Source organism: Osmerus mordax, chromosome 16, assembly GCF_038355195.1.
Source record: "Osmerus mordax isolate fOsmMor3 chromosome 16, fOsmMor3.pri, whole genome shotgun sequence".
Taxonomy (NCBI): Eukaryota; Metazoa; Chordata; class Actinopteri; order Osmeriformes; family Osmeridae; genus Osmerus; species Osmerus mordax.
This window is the reverse complement of record NC_090065.1, coordinates 8,584,566-8,606,806: the sequence shown is the minus strand read 5'-3', so window position 1 is coordinate 8,606,806 and position 22,241 is coordinate 8,584,566. Positions and strand designations below refer to the sequence as shown.

At 40.6% G+C, this 22,241-nt stretch overlaps 1 protein-coding gene across 1 annotated transcript; it reads right to left on the bottom strand.

Annotated features, from left to right (window-relative positions):
- Positions 1 to 5,028: 5,028 nt before the first annotated feature.
- On the bottom strand, positions 5,029 to 18,013 carry LOC136959149 (myosin heavy chain, fast skeletal muscle-like). Its single transcript, XM_067253402.1, has 40 exons — positions 17,795 to 18,013; positions 17,447 to 17,590; positions 17,174 to 17,330; positions 17,042 to 17,069; positions 16,767 to 16,875; positions 15,954 to 15,956; positions 15,569 to 15,661; positions 15,411 to 15,474; positions 15,203 to 15,301; positions 14,978 to 15,081; positions 14,763 to 14,901; positions 14,541 to 14,659; positions 14,255 to 14,404; positions 13,922 to 14,092; positions 13,430 to 13,733; positions 13,223 to 13,287; positions 13,005 to 13,092; positions 12,751 to 12,868; positions 12,548 to 12,671; positions 12,128 to 12,264; positions 11,660 to 11,915; positions 11,345 to 11,587; positions 11,080 to 11,256; positions 10,744 to 10,889; positions 10,214 to 10,304; positions 9,658 to 10,047; positions 9,207 to 9,333; positions 8,882 to 9,000; positions 8,562 to 8,758; positions 8,243 to 8,426; positions 7,910 to 8,075; positions 7,590 to 7,714; positions 7,186 to 7,494; positions 6,836 to 7,039; positions 6,617 to 6,742; positions 6,017 to 6,187; positions 5,766 to 5,870; positions 5,589 to 5,684; positions 5,289 to 5,420; positions 5,029 to 5,165 (listed from the first exon to the last, which is right to left on the bottom strand). The coding sequence occupies exons 1-40, from the start codon at positions 17,999 to 18,001 to the stop codon at positions 5,148 to 5,150; spliced, it is 5,805 nt and encodes a 1,934-aa protein (XP_067109503.1). The 5' UTR covers positions 18,002 to 18,013; the 3' UTR covers positions 5,029 to 5,147.
- Positions 18,014 to 22,241: the final 4,228 nt, after the last annotated feature.

The following is a 22,241-nucleotide window of genomic DNA, read 5'->3' as shown; positions in this document are numbered from 1 at the left end:
TACCATGTAATAAGCACAAAGTGTTATGAGTTTTATCTATGTGCCTGAGCTCAATAAAAAGGATGTGAAAATAACAAGTATCTTACCCCACAGGTGGAAGTTGTCTGTCCGTGGATGCTGCTCGGTGGGACTCCTTATATCTAGTGGAGAGTGATTAGCAAGCAGGAGCTAATTGTGGACTACTCTCCTAAAGGAAATGAATTAGAGACGAGTCTAGAGTCTGACTTTCACCCCATCCCTCCCTCTCCCTCCTTCTCTCTATGTCTCTTTTGCATGATACAGGACATTTCTGTATTTATTCCACATTGCTTTCCGTTTTCTTCTTTTTTTTAATAATGTATAAAAAGGCCTAAGTTGGATTTTTATTAAGTGCAGTACACATTAAAGGTTGTAATGAGTACAGTACTAGATCTAACAGGATTTAAGGCAATACATTTTATTTTTTATTTTTGCTTGCAGTTTGCACAACTTTTGACCAATTTGCTAAACTTGTGTGAAAATGAAAACCGTGTTTCATTCTATATCTTTTGAATAGGTTCGCCAGAAAAGGAAAACACTTTTACTGAACATTGGATGTATTATTTCAAATCCAACATGAAGAGAATAGAGATAAAATATATTATTACCCACATGCATGAGTGAACTGTATGGATTTTATAATAATGACACAGAAATGTGTCCAGTCTGGTTTCGAGTATCCTAATCCTATTCAGTCCATTGAAATATAAAACCTATTTATTTTGGATAATAAATTATCGGGTGACATGATTTACTGATTTAGCAAGCCATAGACTTGATAACATTTACAGTAGGCTTACTATAAATCCATTTATGAGGAGACAACATGTAAAGATGTTGGGAGCGCTTCCCTTAGATCATCCACTCCACCAAAGTCAAACCTATTTCCATGTCATGGTTATCAATAAATGCTCAAATCTAATATGTGAGTGTCTTGGCTGAACTGTCATTGGTAAACTTAATGCTCTTGCAAACAGGAGAAATAATGTATCATGAAATGTAAACAATGACACATTTTACTGCTGTGAGTTGTTACACATTTGACGTGTTTTGTATCTTCTGGAAATCTGCCTGACACATAAGCAATTACTTTGGTAGCTCAAGTAGCGCTGTTAGCTTGGACCAGTAAACCTGTCATATCCCTGAAGTCCAATTTGGGATTTGAGGTGTCAGATGCAATGTCAGGCAAGTAAGTTACTTTGGCATGCCTCCTTTGAGGCCAGAGAAGGTTTGTTCTTGGCAGACCTTCAGGGCTATATATCTGACTGGCAACTTTATCGTGGTATCAATGTCCAAAGTATGAATGGGATATGTTGTGGGGGAACAGACATATATGGTCAGATTGCTTTCTTGCCCACCACTGAACATCATCATGTTTCAAAACAGCTTGACAGGTCAAGAAACATACATTCAGCAGTGCCACTTGAGATGTATGTATGTCAGAGAAGCCTTATATGCTTGTCAATGATAACCTTAACCTTTGAGGAGAGATTATTTCTGTTGATGGAAAGAATGATATGAATTAGAGAAACATTGTTTATATAAATATTAATATGTTACATGTAAATTTATTTAATAGGTATTTGGGACTACTACTAACTGAAGCAACAGTCATGGAAAAGTTGTGTTGCGTTCATCTTCATTGACCCGCTATCCTTCAAATTATATAACTTCAGTGCACACACACACACACAATCCCACAAATCAACAAACACACACGATGAGCCATAAATAATTTGTCAGGGGAATCCCTATCAGCAAACTGACTCCCAGAGAGTTTAGGTTAAGAGGTTATTCAACAGTTTGTTGAGGCTGGCTGAACTCCAGGCTCCAGTTTCGTGTTCCAGGCGTCTCTATAGTATCTCAGTTATGACAGTTAAATAAAACTACAGAATGCAGTACTAACTCCAAAGACGTATGTCTGGCTGCAGATGAGAATTACAACTAGATGACACTCTTATCCAGAGCGACTTACAGTAAGTACAGGGACATTCTCCCTGAGGCAAGTAGGGTGAAGTGCCTTGCCCAAGGACACAACGTCATTTGCACGTCCAGGAATCAAACCGGCAACCTTCTGATTAATAGCCCATTTCCCTCACCGCTCAGCCATCTGACCCCCTCAATACCTCAAATTCATTTCAGAATGCTCACTGACTATGCATACATGTTGTGTAGCCGGTGTGTGGTGAAACTCACTCCTCAAGTATGTAACAGGCCACCCACGTCAACGAATAGCTAGCTTTTCGTTGGCGTAGCTGGTAGTGGTCGCGCTTGGGAAGTCAGAGGTGGCGTGTTTGACCCCAGTGAGGGGCGAACATCGGCCCGTATACCTCTGACGGAGCAAGACCATTCTGTGTAGTTTGGTCCAGCAGACTCCACAGAGCTGGAACTAGTGATCTGCTTTAACAGTATGATCTGCACCTAGCTAGTGCTGTGGATATTTGTGCTGGTGCAAGTGGACCAGTGTATTCACTCACTCTTGACTGACTCCCTGGTGATGAGAGGTGGCAGTGGAGTAGACCCACACAATCTCCATACTCAATTAAAGTACAAGTAATTGTCAAAGATAAGGCTTTACTGGAAGTCAAAGTATCATTTCAAATTATGTAATAAAATCTCCACAAATTTATGGATCCAGGCCACGGCATCTGACTCACAAGAAACAGATGAATGGGGGGGAGGGGTGGGGACTTGTAAGAGAAGTGATTGGGCTATCCCAGTGTCAGCATAGAGAACCAATGCTCTCCCTGGTTCATGGGCCAGTCAATGGGCAATTTATTATTCTGTTTATTAAGTTTTTTTTTTACACTGGCCCAAAAGGTGCCTAAGCCCACCAGGCATTTTCCCGCTATGACAGATTACCAGTCCAGGCCTATTTGACTTTAAAGTTGGCCTTTGGGTTTTACACCTGACTCCACTTCCTAGGAGTCAAAGAGTTTGGATATGTCTCTCATTACTACAAATCGTGATTAGATAAGACAAAGTCTCTGCCTCTAAATGGACATGTGTAAATGTACTTTGTCAGCAATTACACATGGCGTTGAAATGTACTGGTCACCTGAGCAAAAAGCTATTGAAGTTTGAAACGTTAAAAATGTATCTAAAACTGTGTGAGATAAAATTGAACAAACTAAAGGCTGTGTAACATGTATGCATAGTCAGTAAACACTCTGAGATGAATTTGAGGTGTAATTATATAATTATATATAATTGTTAACAGTAGCCTACAATTGCAAAACGAACTTAAATCCATACCCTCCATTTCCACGACACAAAAACCATGTTAAAAAGTTTAGTCTACTGGATAATGTATTGATTAATAGAAGGCTATTTATTGTCAAAAAGTCAATTTAGATGTGTTTAGAGGGTGTCTGTTTTTTAATCAACGAAGTAAAGGTCTAAAAAGGTCCTCGACCTACGTAGCCTATCGTTCACGTCAATCATGGCCTGTCATTTTATTTTGATGAAGCGGTGGATGATGGAGCTGTCATTGTACACGATTTAAAGGGAACGTTCTTTCTGGAAGAAGTCACGTGGCCGTGTGCATTGCTTTTGCCGTGGTGGATTGTATGATCCATGTTTTACCTCTCGGGCTGCTTAAGAATAGGGTGCACGCGCAATTAGCTTGACTAAACATCTGACTTGAATTAGTAAGAGTGCGTGAGCTGGAATTGGCCTTTATGGAACCGCTTTAGCCACGCTTGACTAATTAATCTAATGTAAATCTAAGCACAGTAAAAGTTTATTTGTTCTTAAATGATTTTACCATTCTCAGTGGAGTCTGGCTCTTTCGGCCTTTACGTTGGCCTCTTCCTGACTGTTGATTCTATTAATAGCCATCCTCATAACGGGCCCCTCTGCAAACATACTACACATCACACACATATTGGACAACGATCATGTCTGTAGGGAAGCCCTTACAGTAAACTGACTCCCAGTCATCTGAGGTGAAGAGGTTCCTCAGTGGCTTGCTTTGGCTGCCGTCCAGGCTCCTGTCATTTCTCTTCTTGCTCCAGGCTCCCCCTGTGTCATTGCTGATTCTACATTGGGTCTGATCCAAGTGGGTGACCCCCTCATGCACTGCGGGGAGCTCATGAGCAGCACTGAACATATAAAACCCCGGAGATCGAGAGCCTTCCAAGCCCTTCCAGCACCCAAGCCGACTCACAGTTTCCCGCTTCCCTCTTTGAAAAAGAGCTACACGGCAGCGAGTCGAATGAGCTCAGAGGAGAGACGCCTCAAGACAGAGTTGTCATGCCAAAAACTGATTCATGTTCATTACAGTCTAGTTTCCAAGTTTGGGCCTAACCTTAGATTTCAGATATAAAATATAAGACATACAAAATAAATGTTATTTGTAATGGGCCTTTCTTGCACACAAAGCACTACAGTACAGTAAAAAGTAAAAGTTGCAATATTAGTTGCATAGTAACGTTAGCTATCTAGATACCCACATGACTCACGGGTTGAATAGCCATAGTGGCTAACTGACTATTTTAAATTGAGCTAAATCATATTTCATAAAAAATAAGGAAATGTGGAAGAGAATGCACATTTTGTCTGTCTAACTAGAACTAGCAACAAGACTGTTAAGTTAACAATCTTAATATTGTACATACCACAGACACTGTACTAGTTAGGTAAAATAGCCTGGATTATTCTTCATCTATATGATGAATTTGAATAATTATATCTGTATATTTTGTATCCCTTGCAGTCACTAAAGGACCCACATATTTTACTGAAACAAACATCTTTAGACTTATCTATCAGCTATAGCACCTATAAACAGGCCACAGTAGCTCTAACAAACTCACTTTCTTATAAATACTATATTCAGGATCATGGAATAATTTTTTCAAAGGCTACAAAGGCCATGTGTTTTCAAACTGAATTTGTCTGCGGACATTTTTTATGTGCTTTTTCGACCTGTGTAAACTCATTTTTATGTACACAGTTGTGCAACCTTAGACAACATTTCGACCTCCTAAAACAAATCAACAAGCCATGTTGTTTTGTAGATTGTTTTATTTTATTTTATTTTCAAAACCATTCAAAATATCACAAAGTAAACCATATTTTATGATACATAGCAATGTTTTGGCACAGTGTCTTGTTCAGGTTAGGGTCTATTCCGCTTCTTTTGCCTGATTGTAAAAAAGAAAACAGTTATTGTATTTAATTTTTATATTTGACAAATGGTCTAACAAAACATTGTAATGCATTTTCTTCTTGTCTGAACCCTTGATGTGACATCAGCAGGTCTTTACCTTTCCAGAGTCACGACTCTTGGTTCTGAGCTTATTGACCTGAGACTCAGCAATGTCAGCACGCTCCTCAGCCTCCTCCAGCTCATGCTGAACCTTCCTGAACTTGGACATGTGGGAGTTGGACTGCTCCTCCTGGGATCAATTCATTAAAAAATATTTCTTAAAAACTTTGTAAATGTACTTGCTGCAGTGATCATTAAGACAAGAAAAATACCATTGGTAAAGCCATAGATATATACACCGAAAGTTAGGAAAGCTTTATTTTGCATAAGCAAGGGTCAAATAAGTTATTAGACTTACCGCCTCCTCAGCCTGTCTCTTGTAAGCCTTCACTTTAAGCTGCAGCTTATCCACCAGGTCCTGAAGTCTGTTTACATTCTTCTTATCCTCCTCAGTCTGAAGTAAAAAAGTAATTAATTGTTCATGTTCACACAAATGCTGATGATTTTATAAAGAGTGTAATGAGTATGTTGTTACCTGGTATGTCAGCTCCTTGACTCTGCGCTCATACTTGCGGACTCCCTTGACTGCATCTACACCTCTCCTCTGTTCAGCCTCAACCTCAGTCTCCAGCTCACGCACCTGAGTGGAGATTATGAGCTCATGGTGAATCCATCACTCCCATGCAAAAACGTCCTTATTAACAGCATTATACCAGAAAAAAAGGGCGTAAACATATTTTACCTTTCTCAAGGCAACAGGGATTATTTTTACTTTTGCAAACTCACCCTGGACTCCAGTTTCTGGAGCTGCTTCTTGCCACCCTTCATGGCTAGGTTCTCTGCCTCATCCAGACGGTGCTGCAGGTCCTTGACTGTCACTTCAAGATTCTTCTTCATCCTCTCAAGGTGAGAGCTGGTGTCCTGCTCCTTCTTCAGCTCTTCTGCCATCATGGCAGCCTGCAACAACAGAATACCGCTTGGTTGAACTGAGGAACTGTATGTACACATAGTATATTGTACCAGGTTACATGAACAGAAATAATTTCACAGTACAGCATTATATCACCTAGACCGTGTACGAGTGGTATGACCCATCAAATTGTTATAAAACCTTGTGAGAACTGCAGCGTATAAATCAGAACCATCTAACAAGTTTCTGCATTCTACTTAGATGGATCAGTGGGGGTCGACACTAGAATTGTGGACACATAAGTTATGAAGCACTAGGACATGGATACAGGGTGGAAGGTATGCTACCATAGGGGTAGTCTACTGTATGGTAGCTGTATGGTGGTTCCATATTGCTTTGATATGGCCTTGATGATGGTGTAAGTAAAGTAGTGACTGATAGTGACTGTACTGTGATACTTAGTTAGCCAGACTCACATCAGTGATGGCCTTCTTGGCCTTGTCCTCAGCATTTCTGGCCTCCTGGACAATGTCGTCCACCTCTCCCTGCACCTGAACCAGGTCAGTCTCAAGCTTCTTCTTGGTGTTCAACAGGCTGGTGTTCTGGAGGAGAGTACACATGGATATCGGAAAAATTAAGCCCTTGCTGTGAAAGTTATTTAACTTTGTGTCTATATGTGTGGCTCTTGTCCACACCTGGGAATGCAGCAGTCCCACTCTCTCGCTGGCGTCCACCAGCTCCTGCTCAGCCACTTTGCGGCCTCTCTCTGTCTGCTCCAGACCCACTCTCAGCTCCTCAATCTCAGCCACCATCAGACCGTTTCTACGTTCCACCATGGCAGCCTGTTCCTTCATGTCCTCTGCGGCCCTGACGGCATCATCCAGGTGCAACTGGGCATCCTAGAGAACAAACAAAGTGGTTAGGATAAATGCAGTGTAGGAGCTTAGCATTGGTGTTTATTTCGGTTATGTAAGTAAGAGAATATATCAATGTTATATCAATGAATATATAATATGTTATTGAACTGAAAAATAGATCACAGTACCTTGAGCTGTGCCTGAACATTCCTCAGCTGCTTCTGGGACTCAGCAGCCTGGCGGTTAGCATGGCTCAGCTGGATCTCCATCTCATTCAGGTCTCCCTCCATCTTCTTCTTTATTCTCAGAGCATCATTCCTGCTGCGGACCTCAGAGTCCAGGGTGCTCTGCATGGAGTCAGCCACCCTCTGGCTGTTCCTCTTGATCTGCTCCATCTCCTCATCCTTCTCTGCCAGCTTTCTGTCCACCTCACCCTTGATCTGGTTCAGCTCCAGCTGCACACGCAGAATCTTGGATTCCTCGTGCTCCAGAGTTCCCTGAATAAATGAAAGTTTTTGAAAATGTAATTGTTAGTTGTGGTAATGATGTTTATCATTTCCACTTAATTCTAGAAATTGTGGATAGTTTGTACCTCAGCCTCCTCCAGAGCCGTCTGGATCTCAGACTTCTCTGTCTCCACTGTCTTCCTGGCCTTCTCCAGCTCATGGATGCTCTTGCCAGTCTCTCCTATCTGCTCGGTCAGGTCAGAGATCTCCTCTGTGATTTGAAACAGAAGCTTGTTCAATTAGCAAGCTTAGTCTGCTGGATCCAACACAAGGTCAACAGGAAACTGTTTTCCCCCAGTTGATGGTTCTGTAAATCAACTAATCCACAGTATAATGAGATGGTGAAATTGGAAATAATTCTCTCTTTTCAATAATACAAAAGCACCACACACTACATTTATCTCACGTTGCAAGTTCTTGTTTTCTCTCTTCAGAGTCTCCAGCTGGTCAAGAGCCTCCTCATAAGAGTTCTTCATCTTGAAGAGCTCTGTGCTGAGAGAACGAGCCTCCTTCTGAGCTCCCTCCAGCTCAGCCTGGCCCTCCTCAAACTTCTGCTTCCACTCTGCAAGAACCTAGGAGGAAGCACACACCAAAGCAGCCTTTAACAATTAATGTCAACATGTAAACAATGTGTTAGGTTCAAAGCACAAAAGCAGGGCATGAGCATAACAATAGTTCTTAAGCTCCAATTGCTGATTTTGGTTACATCAAAACCTAGAACTGGCACTATATTTTTCACCTTGTCAAAGTTCCTCTGCTTCTTATCCAGGTTGGCAGCCAGGGCATTGGCTCTCTCAACATCAATCATGAGGTCTTCCACCTCTCCCTGCAGCCTCTGCTTGGTCTTCTCCAGAGAGGCACACTTGGAGTTGGTGGCCTCAATGGTCTCCTCAGCTTCCTGGAGACGCTGAGCCAGCTTCTTCCTGTTGACACAAAAATGATCGCAATGGTGTTCTGTCCTGAGAGCAAACTTGGAGTGGTCGACAGTAACTTTATCTTTAACTATCAATGTTCTATATTGCTAGCTTTAAGAAGACTATTAAATGTTTTGGACTTACTTGGCCTCCTCCAGCTCCTCTGTCCTCTGGATGGCATCAGTTTCATACTTGGTTCTCCACTGAGCCACCTCAGAGTTAGCCTTGGACATGCCACGTTGCAGCTCTGCCTTGGCCTCCTGCTCCTCCTCAAACTGCTCCCTCAGCAGATCACAGTCGTGGCGGGCAGATTGGACACCATGGGCAAGGGCATTCTTAGCCTGAGAGGAAAAATAATAGGAGATGTGGGTGATGTAGTAAGGGACCAAAAAATAGTATTCGCAAACCACTGTACTGTAAAACTGTCATAGTTGGTCAACATAGGGATTCTTTAGTTGTTTTACCTTGACCTCCTCCTCAACATGCCTCTTGAGCTCCTCAATCTGCTGGGTGTAGGCCTGCTTGCCTCTGGTCAACTGGGACACCAGGGCTTCCTTCTCCTCCAGCTGGCGACCAAACTCACCTGTGGGGATTTAATGAAAGCTGAGTTTTCTTAAGAGTGTCCCAACAACTTAGTACCAAACTCCCCTGTGGGGAATTAAGGAAGCTCTTCCTTAGGTCTGTTTCTTTATTATACTTGTTTTGGTTATTTTCAATATACCCCTTGTGGAACATATTTCTGCATGTAGGCCTTTGAACTGATCAAATATGTTGCATAATTTTTTTTACCATTCTCAGTAAGTAGTCTGGCTCTCTGTCCACTGATGTCATTGACCTGGCGCACATTCTCATCGTTCTTGGTCTTGATCTCACTGAGCTGGTCCTCAAGGGTACGGCATATCTTCTCCAGATTTCCCTGTGGAACAAACATCATGTTTCAATCACATAGATACTCTAGGGTTGTTTCTTTATACTGTTAAGTGTAACACAATGTGCCAAATTGAAGTTGTGAAATCCTTAAATTGCTAACCTTTTTTAAATATTATAACAACAAATAGTATAACATTTTTATGAAATTACAAAACGTGCATTTAAGAGGGAATTTAGAATCAGTAAAAGGTGAACATAAAACGGCTTTCCACAAACCTCTGTAACCCACTCTATAACCCATCCTTTGCTTTCTTGGTTACATTTTTACCTTAATTCTATCTTTCTGTTTTGGTTTAGTTGTATCACTGACCTTAGCCTTAGCTACTGCCTCCATGTTGGAGGAAAGGTCATCAATCTCCATTTTGTATTCACTCTTCTCTTTCTCCAGCTTCTGTTTGACGCGCTGCAGGTTGTCGATCTGCTCTCCCAGCTCTGCCACACTGTCAGCCTGCTTCTTCCTCAGGGCTGAGGCTGTGGACTCATGCTGCAGGGTGGACTCCTCCAGGTCACGTCTCAGCTTCTGGAACTCAGCCTCTCGCTTCTTGCTCATCTCAATCTGAGCAGCTGTGGCGCCTCCAGCCTCCTCCAGCCTCTCACTGATCTCCTCAAGTTCCCTGGACAGATCAGCCCTCTGCTTCTCCACCTTGGCCCTGGCAGCACGCTCAGCCTCAATCTCCTCTTCCAGCTCCTCAATACGAGCCTACAGTAGATATAAAATATTTAGCGTCAAAGTCTCAAAATTCTGGCCCACATTCGAGAGGAAATAGACTTAATAGACATGGTGGATTTTAAACACAAGCTATTATAATAGCATCCAGCCAAACCAGGAATTATTGCTTGTCTGGGGTTTATTAACTACACCGTACCTGGAGCTCCTTGATCTTCTTCTGCAGCTGGGCACCCAGAGACTGCTCATCCTCAATCTTGCTGAGGAGCTGGCTGGTCTCAAAGTCCTTCCTTTAGTGCACACATTAATCCATGTCAGGCTTTGGTTTTGTGTCATTGAGTGGAGATTAAATTGTAAAGCACATCCATAATTTTTCTGTTAAGTATTTTAAAACAAAAGCCTTGTTGTCCTTAATGATTAAGATATTCAATTGAGTAATCTGATAAGCATAATTAGACACAAATCTCAGTTTCAGGTCTTTATTATTGCATTACTCCAAGGAGAGTACCGGTACTATGTAATAAATGTGAAATGCATGACCTATAGACGGGGTTGAACATTTGACATCAAAATTATTATGTTGAAGTGGAAATTCAATTCTAATAATTGCTGAAGTAAATGAAATCAATATAATGTCAATAATGTCTCTAATAATTATACAATACTTACTTAAAAAGTGTTTATTACATATATCTATATCTATACTGTATAGTGTATCAGAACACTTACTTCTTGATCTTTTCATCGGACTGCTGCTTGTCGTTCTCCAGGTCCATGATGGACTCCTGGGCCAGTTTCAGGTCTCCCTCCAGCTTTCTCTTGCCTCTCTCAAGGTCCATACGGAGCTTCTTCTCTTGCTCCAGAGAACCTTCAAGCTGGAGGACAACACATATTTATCATACTTAAGCTTTGATGTTAACAGCTATTTATTCAGAACACATAATATTAGTCAGTTGTCTTTCTGAATCCCTAAAACCAATTTATTATATGACATTTAATTAAATACCCATTGAGGCAAAGTTGGATAAAACCCCCAAATGTGCACAAAAACATAACTTTACTCACATCATCAACTTGCTGTTCCAGCTTGGTCTTGGCCTTGGTCAGAGTGTTGACTTTGTCCTCCTCTGCCTGCAGGTCATCCAGTGTCTGCTGGTGGGCCTCTTGCAGGGCTTTCTTCTCCTTTGTCAGCTTGGCAACACTCTCATCTTGAGATGCCATCTCTTCAGTCAGGTTTTTAACCTGGACAAGACAAAGTTAGTCTAAGTTAAAACTATTGTTTTGTGTTTTTGAACAAGCTACTGCTTGGATATTGGTGAGATGTTGATACCTTGTTCTCTGTGGCATGTTTCTCCTTCTCCACTTTGGCCAGGGTAAGCTCCAGATCATCAATGTCCTTCTTCAGTTCAGAGCACTCATCCTCCAGCTTCCTCTTCTTGGCTGTCAGCTCAGCATTAATCTCCTCTTCATCCTCCAGCCGTTCTGTTGTCTCTTTGAGTTTGGCCTCCAGCTGGATCTTGCTCTTGATCAGACCCTCACATCTCTCCTCAGCATCATTCAGACCTTCTGCTTCCTGAGAATAACAGAGGTTATTTAGTCTTTAATTTAGTGTGCGTGTGTGTGTGTGTGTGTGTGCCTCACTCACAGATGCAACTTGGAGAGACAAGTCATTCTTCTCCTGCAGGAGGGACACCATCTTCTCCTCCAGCTCCTTCTTGCGAGCCTCAGCCTTTTCAAGAGCAACTTTACATTTCTCATAGTCCTCTTTCATGTTGGCCAGCTCTTTCTCTGTCTCAGCACTTTGCAGAAGAGGCTTGATCTTGTAGTAGACCTTCATCCATGGCCAGTGTTTTACATTCATGAATGAGCGGATGTTGTACTGGATGGTGTAGACAGACTCTCTGATAATAAGAGATAGACACAGTAATTTTTTGAAGTCATTACCCTAACCTTAACCCATTACTACATGTAGAGTCTAGTCTATCATTCCATCAAGCCCAAGTTAGCCATCTTTTCAAAATTACAAGTTTACATCATTATTCTAACAATAGCTTCAAAGTAGAACAAAATGTATCTTGAATCCATATTTTTCATTTTATCATCTCCATCTCACCTCCTCTCCGTCATCTTGGTATACTCCTTTCTCATCAGGTATCCACGGGCAAGAGCTTGTGTCATGGTTACCAGAGCAGCAAGCTTCTCATCTCTCATCTCCTCAAGGACACCAAGAAGACCAGCTTTGAAGAACACCTGAGACACAGGTATAATACAAAACAACATAAACACTTCTGGTGTTAACATATTGCTATCTAAGTAGATAACAAAGGTTATGTATGATGTTCGGATCAAATAACTGCCAATGAAATGACTTGCTGAGGATTTTAAAAACTGTGTATTTCTCACAAGTATTGTTACAGTAAGATTGTTGGATTGCTCTCAATTCCATTTTGAATGTCTACCAGTTAAATGAGATATTGAATAACCTCTGTAAGTCACAAACATGAGTTGCCAATATCCCATCATCAAAATTTACCTTGGTGTGTCCAAACTTGTACTCCTCATGGTTCACATCAATTGACCCAAGCAGCTTCTCAGAAGCCTTCTTGTTATCCATGAACTGGCCTTCGGGGATGACACTGGCATTCAATACCTTGTATCTGTAAAGATAGAAAATGTATTTCTCAACATGTCTGCTTATTTACAGAAACTACATCGCAAATGTATGTTTATTAGTACCTCTGCTTGAAGTCAGCATAGATGATTCTGCTTGGGAAGCCCTTTGTGCAGATCCTAATACCCTCCAGCACACCATTACACCTCAGCTGGTGGATAACCAGGAAGTTCTCCATCAAACCTGGATGTAACATTTAGGGTCAGCATTTTACTTTGTGGATTTTAATTGTAGAAAGAATAATCAAATACATGTTTAATCACTTTATGTTTAAAGTAATAATGACTTAAGAGAAATAATATGTAAAACAATATTTTACCTGGAGTCTTTGACTCATTGGGGATCAGACAACGCACAAAATGAGGGTGGGTGCTCCTCAAGTTGGTCATCAGCTTTCCCAAGTTCTCCTGTCAGGTTGTTATAAAGCATTGTTACTCTCAGATATTATTCATAATAAAGCTAAAATGCTCACTAATATTAAAATACAATCACAGCATTAAACTATCCCAAATCATATAAAAAAGAAACCTCACTCACTCTAAACTGAGAGGACACAGTCTGCATGGAACCTCCCTTCTTCTTGCCTCCTTTCTTTGTGGTATCTGTTAAAGGAGTGGCAGGAATTAGACAGCATTATAAATTAAATGTCTTGTTGCTTGAACGATACTGTTAATTCATTCACAAATCATGTTAATATGTTCAATGTGTAAACCTGTGTTGGTAATCTAATTCAACCATACTAACCCTCAGGTGGAGCAGCAACATAGAGCGTGGCCAACAGTTTGGTTGAGGACTTTCCATACAGCAGAAGCACAGAGTCGTTCAGGGGATCCTTGTTCTTGTCCAGCCAGCCTGTGACATTGTAGTCCACTGTACCAGCATAGTGGACCAGGGAGAAGTGGGCCTCGGCCTTGCCCTTTGCTGGTTTAGGCTTCTCAAATGCTATGTTCTTGCCAAGATGCTGGTCATACAGCTTGTTCTTGAAGGAAGTGTCTGAAGCCTTGGGGAACATGCACTCCTCTTCAAGGATGGAGAAAATGCCCATTGGCTGTGTAGAAATATACTTTGATCAGTCAAATATACTGTGTATAAGAGTGAGCTGAAACGGCATAATTGAATAAGACATATAATAAGCATTGTGATATGATAAGAACATGTCAGTTTATATATACTGTATATACATGTATGAATAACCTTGTATCCTTGCCATGTATGAAACATCCACAGACACCTCACCTTCTCAATAAGCTCAATGCAGGCAGCCAAGTCCATGCCAAAGTCAATGAAAGCCCAGACAATGCCCTCCTTCTTGTACTCCTCTTGCTCCAGGACGAACATGGTGTGGTTGAAAAACTGTTGCAGTTTCTCATTGGTGAAGTTGATGCACAGCTGCTCCATGCTGTTGTACTGTAGATTTACAAAGTTTGGCAGAACTTTATTGACCTATCCCACCATACCGTATGTATTTTTTACTTTAGTAGATACTATCTGTATAGTTTAATGACACATGAAAGAAACCACTTTTGAATGTATTTCTAATAATTGTGCAATTATTGATCTCAAACTCACATCAAAGATCTCAAAACCAGCAATGTCAAGCACACCGATGTAGAAGTTCCTTGGCTGCTTGGTGTCCAACATCTGGTTGATGCGGACGACCATCCACAAGAACATCCTCTCATAGATGGACTTGGCCAGAGCACTCACTGAATTGGTTACCTGTGTAAGAATGTTGGTTCCACTTAAACATTGATTTCAATTTATGAATAGTTTTTTACCTGTAATAATTGATAAACACTGCTAAAATTAATATTACAATCAAGCTTTATTTCTAACATGCTTTTTAAAGCTTTACCTGAGGCACTGTCTGACCCTTGGTCACATACTCATTGCCGACCTTCACTCTGGGGTAGCACAGGGCTTTCAGCATTTCAGCTGAGTTCAGACCCAGAAGGTAACCGATTTTATCAGCCACTGGGGAGAGAAAGGAACAATGAGCATCAGAGTGCAATGTTTATCACAGGAATATAGTTATATGAATGCTCTTTAGAACATTGATACAAATAATTTGGCTTACCATCTGTGCCATCTGGCTCAGCCTGCTCCTCACGCTGCTTCTGCTTGAAGTGCATGTTGCCGTGGTGCATGACAGCACCGGTAAACTTGTAGATGCTCATCTTCTCTTCAGCGGTGAAGCCCAAGACGTCAATAGCATCCTGGATGGGGAAAGAAAGTTTACAATGAACCACCAATACATCATGATTTTCAAGTTGAACCCTTTTAGTGACTTACATCTGTGGCATCAAGCTCGACTGTGTCATCAATACTGGCCACAGTGATCTGACCCTGGCTGATCATGGGGTAGTCGTAGGGGTTGGTGGTGATAAGCGACATTTCTGTGGAGACAAAACTTAAATGATTATCACCCAAGGCATGTGTACATTTTATGTAAAAGGAAGAACCCTCAATGAGTGGACAAAGTAGTTAATGCCATTCAGAATCCCTGCAGTGCCTCACCAACAAGCTCAGGTTTGTGGTTGGTCATCATCTGGTAGAAGATGTGGTAGCCTCTCTCATCAGGCAGCTGGAAACTTACTCTGGACTTCTCCAGCAGGTCTTTGAGAGACATGGTTGAAATGACAGAGAAAAATTAGAACAATTTGAATTTCAAGTGAATGGACACCAACATGTATTTAAAGGATCAACTGGGAAATAATCCACTTACAGGTCTCAATGTCAGCACTTGCCAGTTTTCCATTCATGTGGAAGTGAATCCTAATGAATTTACCCTGAAAGAGTGCATAGAGAGGGCTTTTTCAACTGTCCTATTGATTTCTAAGTTAATGTAAAATGTGAAAATAAATATTTTCCCTCCAAACTTACAAAGCGGGATGAGTTGTCATTCCTCACTGTCTTGGCATTACCGTAGGACTCCAGTAGAGGGTTAGCTGCAATGATCTGATCCTCAAGGGAACCCTGAAGGGAGACGAACCAGTTGGTCATTTAGACTTATCACCAATATTCCAAAATAATTCTCTTGTCACTTCGTCTTTAATCATTCACTCCTGGAACGCTTCCCCTAGACTAGGTCTAACCCTGTTTCTGTATTATCATTGAACACCTTTAATTTAATATGTTTGCTCAGAGTTAACACAGTAGCCTACCCCCCCTATAAAGTGCAAATGTCATAAATCCTTAACCTCTGAAATTGCTATATAAGTAACATACTAATAGTCTTATTGGGTGTGCTCACGCCTTCGGCGAGCACAACCTTTGTTCTCTCACATATATATTATTTATGATTATTATTTTTGCCCCCCTAAGGATCCCTAAATATTTGGACTACATAGACAGCGTTGGTGTCAAAATGTTCATCTTGGTCACGATTGCGTTGCTTCTATTGGGATTTACGTTTGAATTACATTTTTGTGGCAAAAAGTGCCTTGCGTCAACGAAGGGAACTCAGTGCTAGCCTACGTCACAACGTCAGCACACGTTAGCAACAACGCATGGATACAACGTGCATAGATATGCTGTTGCACAGCGAGTATCATATGGTGTCATGGTGTACTAGCAGCACAAGCAAATCAAGACTTGCATGTACAGTAAGAAGTGTCACATTAAATAATGTATTTAAACTTGCTAAATGCTTGAAAACATCTCTAGATGGGAAACTTAAGGGGACGGAGCCATCTGCAACCGACGCAAGCAAGCACACCCTACAATTTCCCCAGAAAATGTACTCTCTCTAGTTAATGATATGCTGTATGTAAAACTACGACAGTACTGCTGTCAAGAATGACAACATATTTTGAAGACATAAACTATATTTTAACTACCGTATACGAATGGATTATGTTTGTTTTAAAATGTGGGGGGACAGATTTTTTTTATAAATGATGATGCAGCCAGTGACTACAATTTTCTTAATAAAAAATGGGAGGATATATTTACAGTTTTCATGTCAAATGAAACATATGCCCTTGAACTGTACCATGAAAATACTTTTTTGGGGGGCTGAAAACAATGATGGGTCAACAATTGATGGCATGCACTTTATATGGTGTATATAAGGTCATACCTGCATTTTGCCGGGTATTACTTCCTTCTTCCCTCCAGAAACAGCAATTGTGGCAAAGTACTGGATGACACGTTTGGTGTTTACAGTCTTTCCAGCACCGGATTCTCCACTAGTTTATTAGATGATAAAAATAGAATTTAGTGTGCATGAACTAAAATAAGTATTGTCAAGCTTCTTAGGTCATTAATCACAACCTTTTTCATATTTATATACATATAAGTATATATATATAGTATATACATAAAATATACACTCAGTTAAAGTCTTGAACTTACGTGATTAGGACTGACTGGTTCTCCTTATCTGAAAGTCAATTGACAAATACATGTATCAGAAGTGATACAGGTAGCAACTAAGAATCCGTCCATCTATATTTGAATTCAGCCATCCATCAGTAGAGTCCATACCAGTCAACATGAACTGATAGGCGTTGTCAGAGACGGAGAAGATGTGGGGTGGAGCCTCCATGCGCTTCTTCCCTCTGTAGGCGTTGACCACATCCATGTCATACACAGGGAGCCACTTGTAGGGGTTCACCGTGGCACAGAAGAGCCCAGAGTAGGTCTGCATATGAGCAGAGAGTAAAGGGAAATATTGCTATCAGAGTTCAAGTATACATTTTCTGAGGGTGTCATTTGCTTCCTTAAGGTGGCTCATGTCTACATGTGTAGTTTTCTTACGTAGATCATCCATGCGGCATAACGCTCTTTGAGGTTATACAGGACAGTAGCTTCACTGAGGTAGGTCATCATGGCCATGTCCTCAATTTTATCATATTTAGGAGGGTTCATCTGCAAGACCTCCTCTTCTTTGAAGGTTTTAACCTGAAAGATGATGTCGATTACATGCATGAAGCCAACTCTAATTGAATAAAGTATACATTTTTCAAGTGAATTTCAAACATATTTCATCGTTTTTGTATATTTTTAAATAGCTTAAATGTGTCAGTAACTGTGGCTGCAAAATATAGATGTACAGAAACAAGTCCACCAAATTGTTTTTTCATTCCGTGCTAAGTATCCTCTTACCTCCTCAGTGATAAGGATTTTCACGTCACACTTCCCGCCATCCCTCTTAACAACCAGACCCTTGAGGTACAACTCCTTGACATCAGGCACATAGCAGGCATTCTTAGAATCAAATGGTGCAGCCTGGGCCTCAATCCTCTCCTTCTCAGGTTTACGAAGGTAAATGGCGGCCGCGCCATACTGGGCCATCTCCGCGTCCGTACTCATGGTGGCGGCTTACTGGGGGGAAAATATATCACTGTTACAAAATCTATTCCTTCTTTTTTGAAATGATGTCCCCTTTCTCATTAATTTATAATTATCCTGTGGGGCTGAAAGTTTATATGATGAATGCATTTACTGTATTTTACTGTAAAGTAAGTAGGCCTCAGAAGCCTGCAAAAGGTGTAGAATAAATCAAAAAATATAATAATTCATTTTATACAATTTCAGTAGTAGATATACTGATGGTGCTTTGGCTTTGAGCAGTATACATGTATGTAACATCAAACTATGTCTCACCTGTTTTTCCCCTCCCAGATGAAATTGACTCTTAGTTGGTGCTGTAAAATAAGTTTGTTTAGAGTTTTTTGAGAAATGTATCCATAAATAACACAACCAGAACATATACAACATTTACATGTCATTGCTATACCTCCCATCACATTTGAGTGTTACATAGTAGGGATGCACTTATAAGAAAATTATTGGTCAACACCGTAAGCCAATATTCCTATATTAAAATTGGCTGATGCTGATATTTTGACTTTAATGTAAATTTCTACAAAGTCAGAACTTTTTATAAAATATGTCCTTATGATGAGGCTTTTCATTTCTGCTCATTTTAATTCAGGTTCATTTTAAATTACTGTTTCATATAATTGATTAAGAAAAAATGTATACCCCATTCAGACATAGGACAAAAGACCACATATGGTATACACATTTGATGGACACATTGACACGTGAATGAAGAAAAAAAACGTAGCCTATTGTAGAAATATGATAAGCATGGTGCCTTTTCAAACATCACAATTGGTCACAAGTAATCGGCCATTTTTAGGTAGTCAGCAGATTTTTTTATTTTTATTGGGGGGGCCAATACCTATTGGTAATGGAAAAGGAATCGGTGCATCCCTGCTACACAACAAACATGATTTACTGTAAATGCAATATGTCGTTCAAGAACAAGAACATACTTTTCAACATCCAATATCTTATAGTAAACAAAGGTTTGTCATCCCAAAATAGGATTTCAGTTATGGGACAAAACATATTGCATCACATTGTATGTCTTTACATTCAAAACTCAACCTTACATGTTTGTCCATAATAGTTGACTAATTTTTCTTGTATATGGGCAAGGCAAACTTACTTACCATGTAATAAGCACAAAGTGTTATGAGTTTTATCTATGTGCCTGAGCTCAATAAAAAGGATGTGAAAATAACAAGTATCTTACCCCACAGGTGGAAGTTGTCTGTCCGTGGATGCTGCTCGGTGGGACTCCTTATATCTAGTGGAGAGTGATTAGCAAGCAGGAGCTAATTGTGGACTACTCTCCTAAAGGAAATGAATTAGAGACGAGTCTAGAGTCTGACTTTCACCCCATCCCTCCCTCTCCCTCCTTCTCTCTATGTCTCTTTTGCATGATACAGGACATTTCTGTATTTATTCCACATTGCTTTCCGTTTTCTTCTTTTTTTTAATAATGTATAAAAAGGCCTAAGTTGGATTTTTATTAAGTGCAGTACACATTAAAGGTTGTAATGAGTACAGTACTAGATCTAACAGGATTTAAGGCAATACATTTTATTTTTTATTTTTGCTTGCAGTTTGCACAACTTTTGACCAATTTGCTAAACTTGTGTGAAAATGAAAACCGTGTTTCATTCTATATCTTTTGAATAGGTTCGCCAGAAAAGGAAAACACTTTTACTGAACATTGGATGTATTATTTCAAATCCAACATGAAGAGAATAGAGATAAAATATATTATTACCCACATGCATGAGTGAACTGTATGGATTTTATAATAATGACACAGAAATGTGTCCAGTCTGGTTTCGAGTATCCTAATCCTATTCAGTCCATTGAAATATAAAACCTATTTATTTTGGATAATAAATTATCGGGTGACATGATTTACTGATTTAGCAAGCCATAGACTTGATAACATTTACAGTAGGCTTACTATAAATCCATTTATGAGGAGACAACATGTAAAGATGTTGGGAGCGCTTCCCTTAGATCATCCACTCCACCAAAGTCAAACCTATTTCCATGTCATGGTTATCAATAAATGCTCAAATCTAATATGTGAGTGTCTTGGCTGAACTGTCATTGGTAAACTTAATGCTCTTGCAAACAGGAGAAATAATGTATCATGAAATGTAAACAATGACACATTTTACTGCTGTGAGTTGTTACACATTTGACGTGTTTTGTATCTTCTGGAAATCTGCCTGACACATAAGCAATTACTTTGGTAGCTCAAGTAGCGCTGTTAGCTTGGACCAGTAAACCTGTCATATCCCTGAAGTCCAATTTGGGATTTGAGGTGTCAGATGCAATGTCAGGCAAGTAAGTTACTTTGGCATGCCTCCTTTGAGGCCAGAGAAGGTTTGTTCTTGGCAGACCTTCAGGGCTATATATCTGACTGGCAACTTTATCGTGGTATCAATGTCCAAAGTATGAATGGGATATGTTGTGGGGGAACAGACATATATGGTCAGATTGCTTTCTTGCCCACCACTGAACATCATCATGTTTCAAAACAGCTTGACAGGTCAAGAAACATACATTCAGCAGTGCCACTTGAGATGTATGTATGTCAGAGAAGCCTTATATGCTTGTCAATGATAACCTTAACCTTTGAGGAGAGATTATTTCTGTTGATGGAAAGAATGATATGAATTAGAGAAACATTGTTTATATAAATATTAATATGTTACATGTAAATTTATTTAATAGGTATTTGGGACTACTACTAACTGAAGCAACAGTCATGGAAAAGTTGTGTTGCGTTCATCTTCATTGACCCGCTATCCTTCAAATTATATAACTTCAGTGCACACACACACACACAATCCCACAAATCAACAAACACACACGATGAGCCATAAATAATTTGTCAGGGGAATCCCTATCAGCAAACTGACTCCCAGAGAGTTTAGGTTAAGAGGTTATTCAACAGTTTGTTGAGGCTGGCTGAACTCCAGGCTCCAGTTTCGTGTTCCAGGCGTCTCTATAGTATCTCAGTTATGACAGTTAAATAAAACTACAGAATGCAGTACTAACTCCAAAGACGTATGTCTGGCTGCAGATGAGAATTACAACTAGATGACACTCTTATCCAGAGCGACTTACAGTAAGTACAGGGACATTCTCCCTGAGGCAAGTAGGGTGAAGTGCCTTGCCCAAGGACACAACGTCATTTGCACGTCCAGGAATCAAACCGGCAACCTTCTGATTAATAGCCCATTTCCCTCACCGCTCAGCCATCTGACCCCCTCAATACCTCAAATTCATTTCAGAATGCTCACTGACTATGCATACATGTTGTGTAGCCGGTGTGTGGTGAAACTCACTCCTCAAGTATGTAACAGGCCACCCACGTCAACGAATAGCTAGCTTTTCGTTGGCGTAGCTGGTAGTGGTCGCGCTTGGGAAGTCAGAGGTGGCGTGTTTGACCCCAGTGAGGGGCGAACATCGGCCCGTATACCTCTGACGGAGCAAGACCATTCTGTGTAGTTTGGTCCAGCAGACTCCACAGAGCTGGAACTAGTGATCTGCTTTAACAGTATGATCTGCACCTAGCTAGTGCTGTGGATATTTGTGCTGGTGCAAGTGGACCAGTGTATTCACTCACTCTTGACTGACTCCCTGGTGATGAGAGGTGGCAGTGGAGTAGACCCACACAATCTCCATACTCAATTAAAGTACAAGTAATTGTCAAAGATAAGGCTTTACTGGAAGTCAAAGTATCATTTCAAATTATGTAATAAAATCTCCACAAATTTATGGATCCAGGCCACGGCATCTGACTCACAAGAAACAGATGAATGGGGGGGAGGGGTGGGGACTTGTAAGAGAAGTGATTGGGCTATCCCAGTGTCAGCATAGAGAACCAATGCTCTCCCTGGTTCATGGGCCAGTCAATGGGCAATTTATTATTCTGTTTATTAAGTTTTTTTTTTACACTGGCCCAAAAGGTGCCTAAGCCCACCAGGCATTTTCCCGCTATGACAGATTACCAGTCCAGGCCTATTTGACTTTAAAGTTGGCCTTTGGGTTTTACACCTGACTCCACTTCCTAGGAGTCAAAGAGTTTGGATATGTCTCTCATTACTACAAATCGTGATTAGATAAGACAAAGTCTCTGCCTCTAAATGGACATGTGTAAATGTACTTTGTCAGCAATTACACATGGCGTTGAAATGTACTGGTCACCTGAGCAAAAAGCTAT

Excerpts from the sequence above, each read along its gene's own strand:
- LOC136959149 (XM_067253402.1), bottom strand. The coding sequence starts at position 18,001 with ATGAGTACGGACGCGGAGATGGCCCAGTATGGCGCGGCCGCCATTTAC. Across the intron at positions 14,405-14,540 it reads AGGGTCAGACAGTGCCTCAG|GTAACCAATTCAGTGAGTGC; the intron begins GTAAAGCTTTAA and ends ATTCTTACACAG. Across the intron at positions 12,265-12,547 it reads ACAAGTTTGGACACACCAAG|GTGTTCTTCAAAGCTGGTCT; the intron begins GTAAATTTTGAT and ends CCTGTGTCTCAG.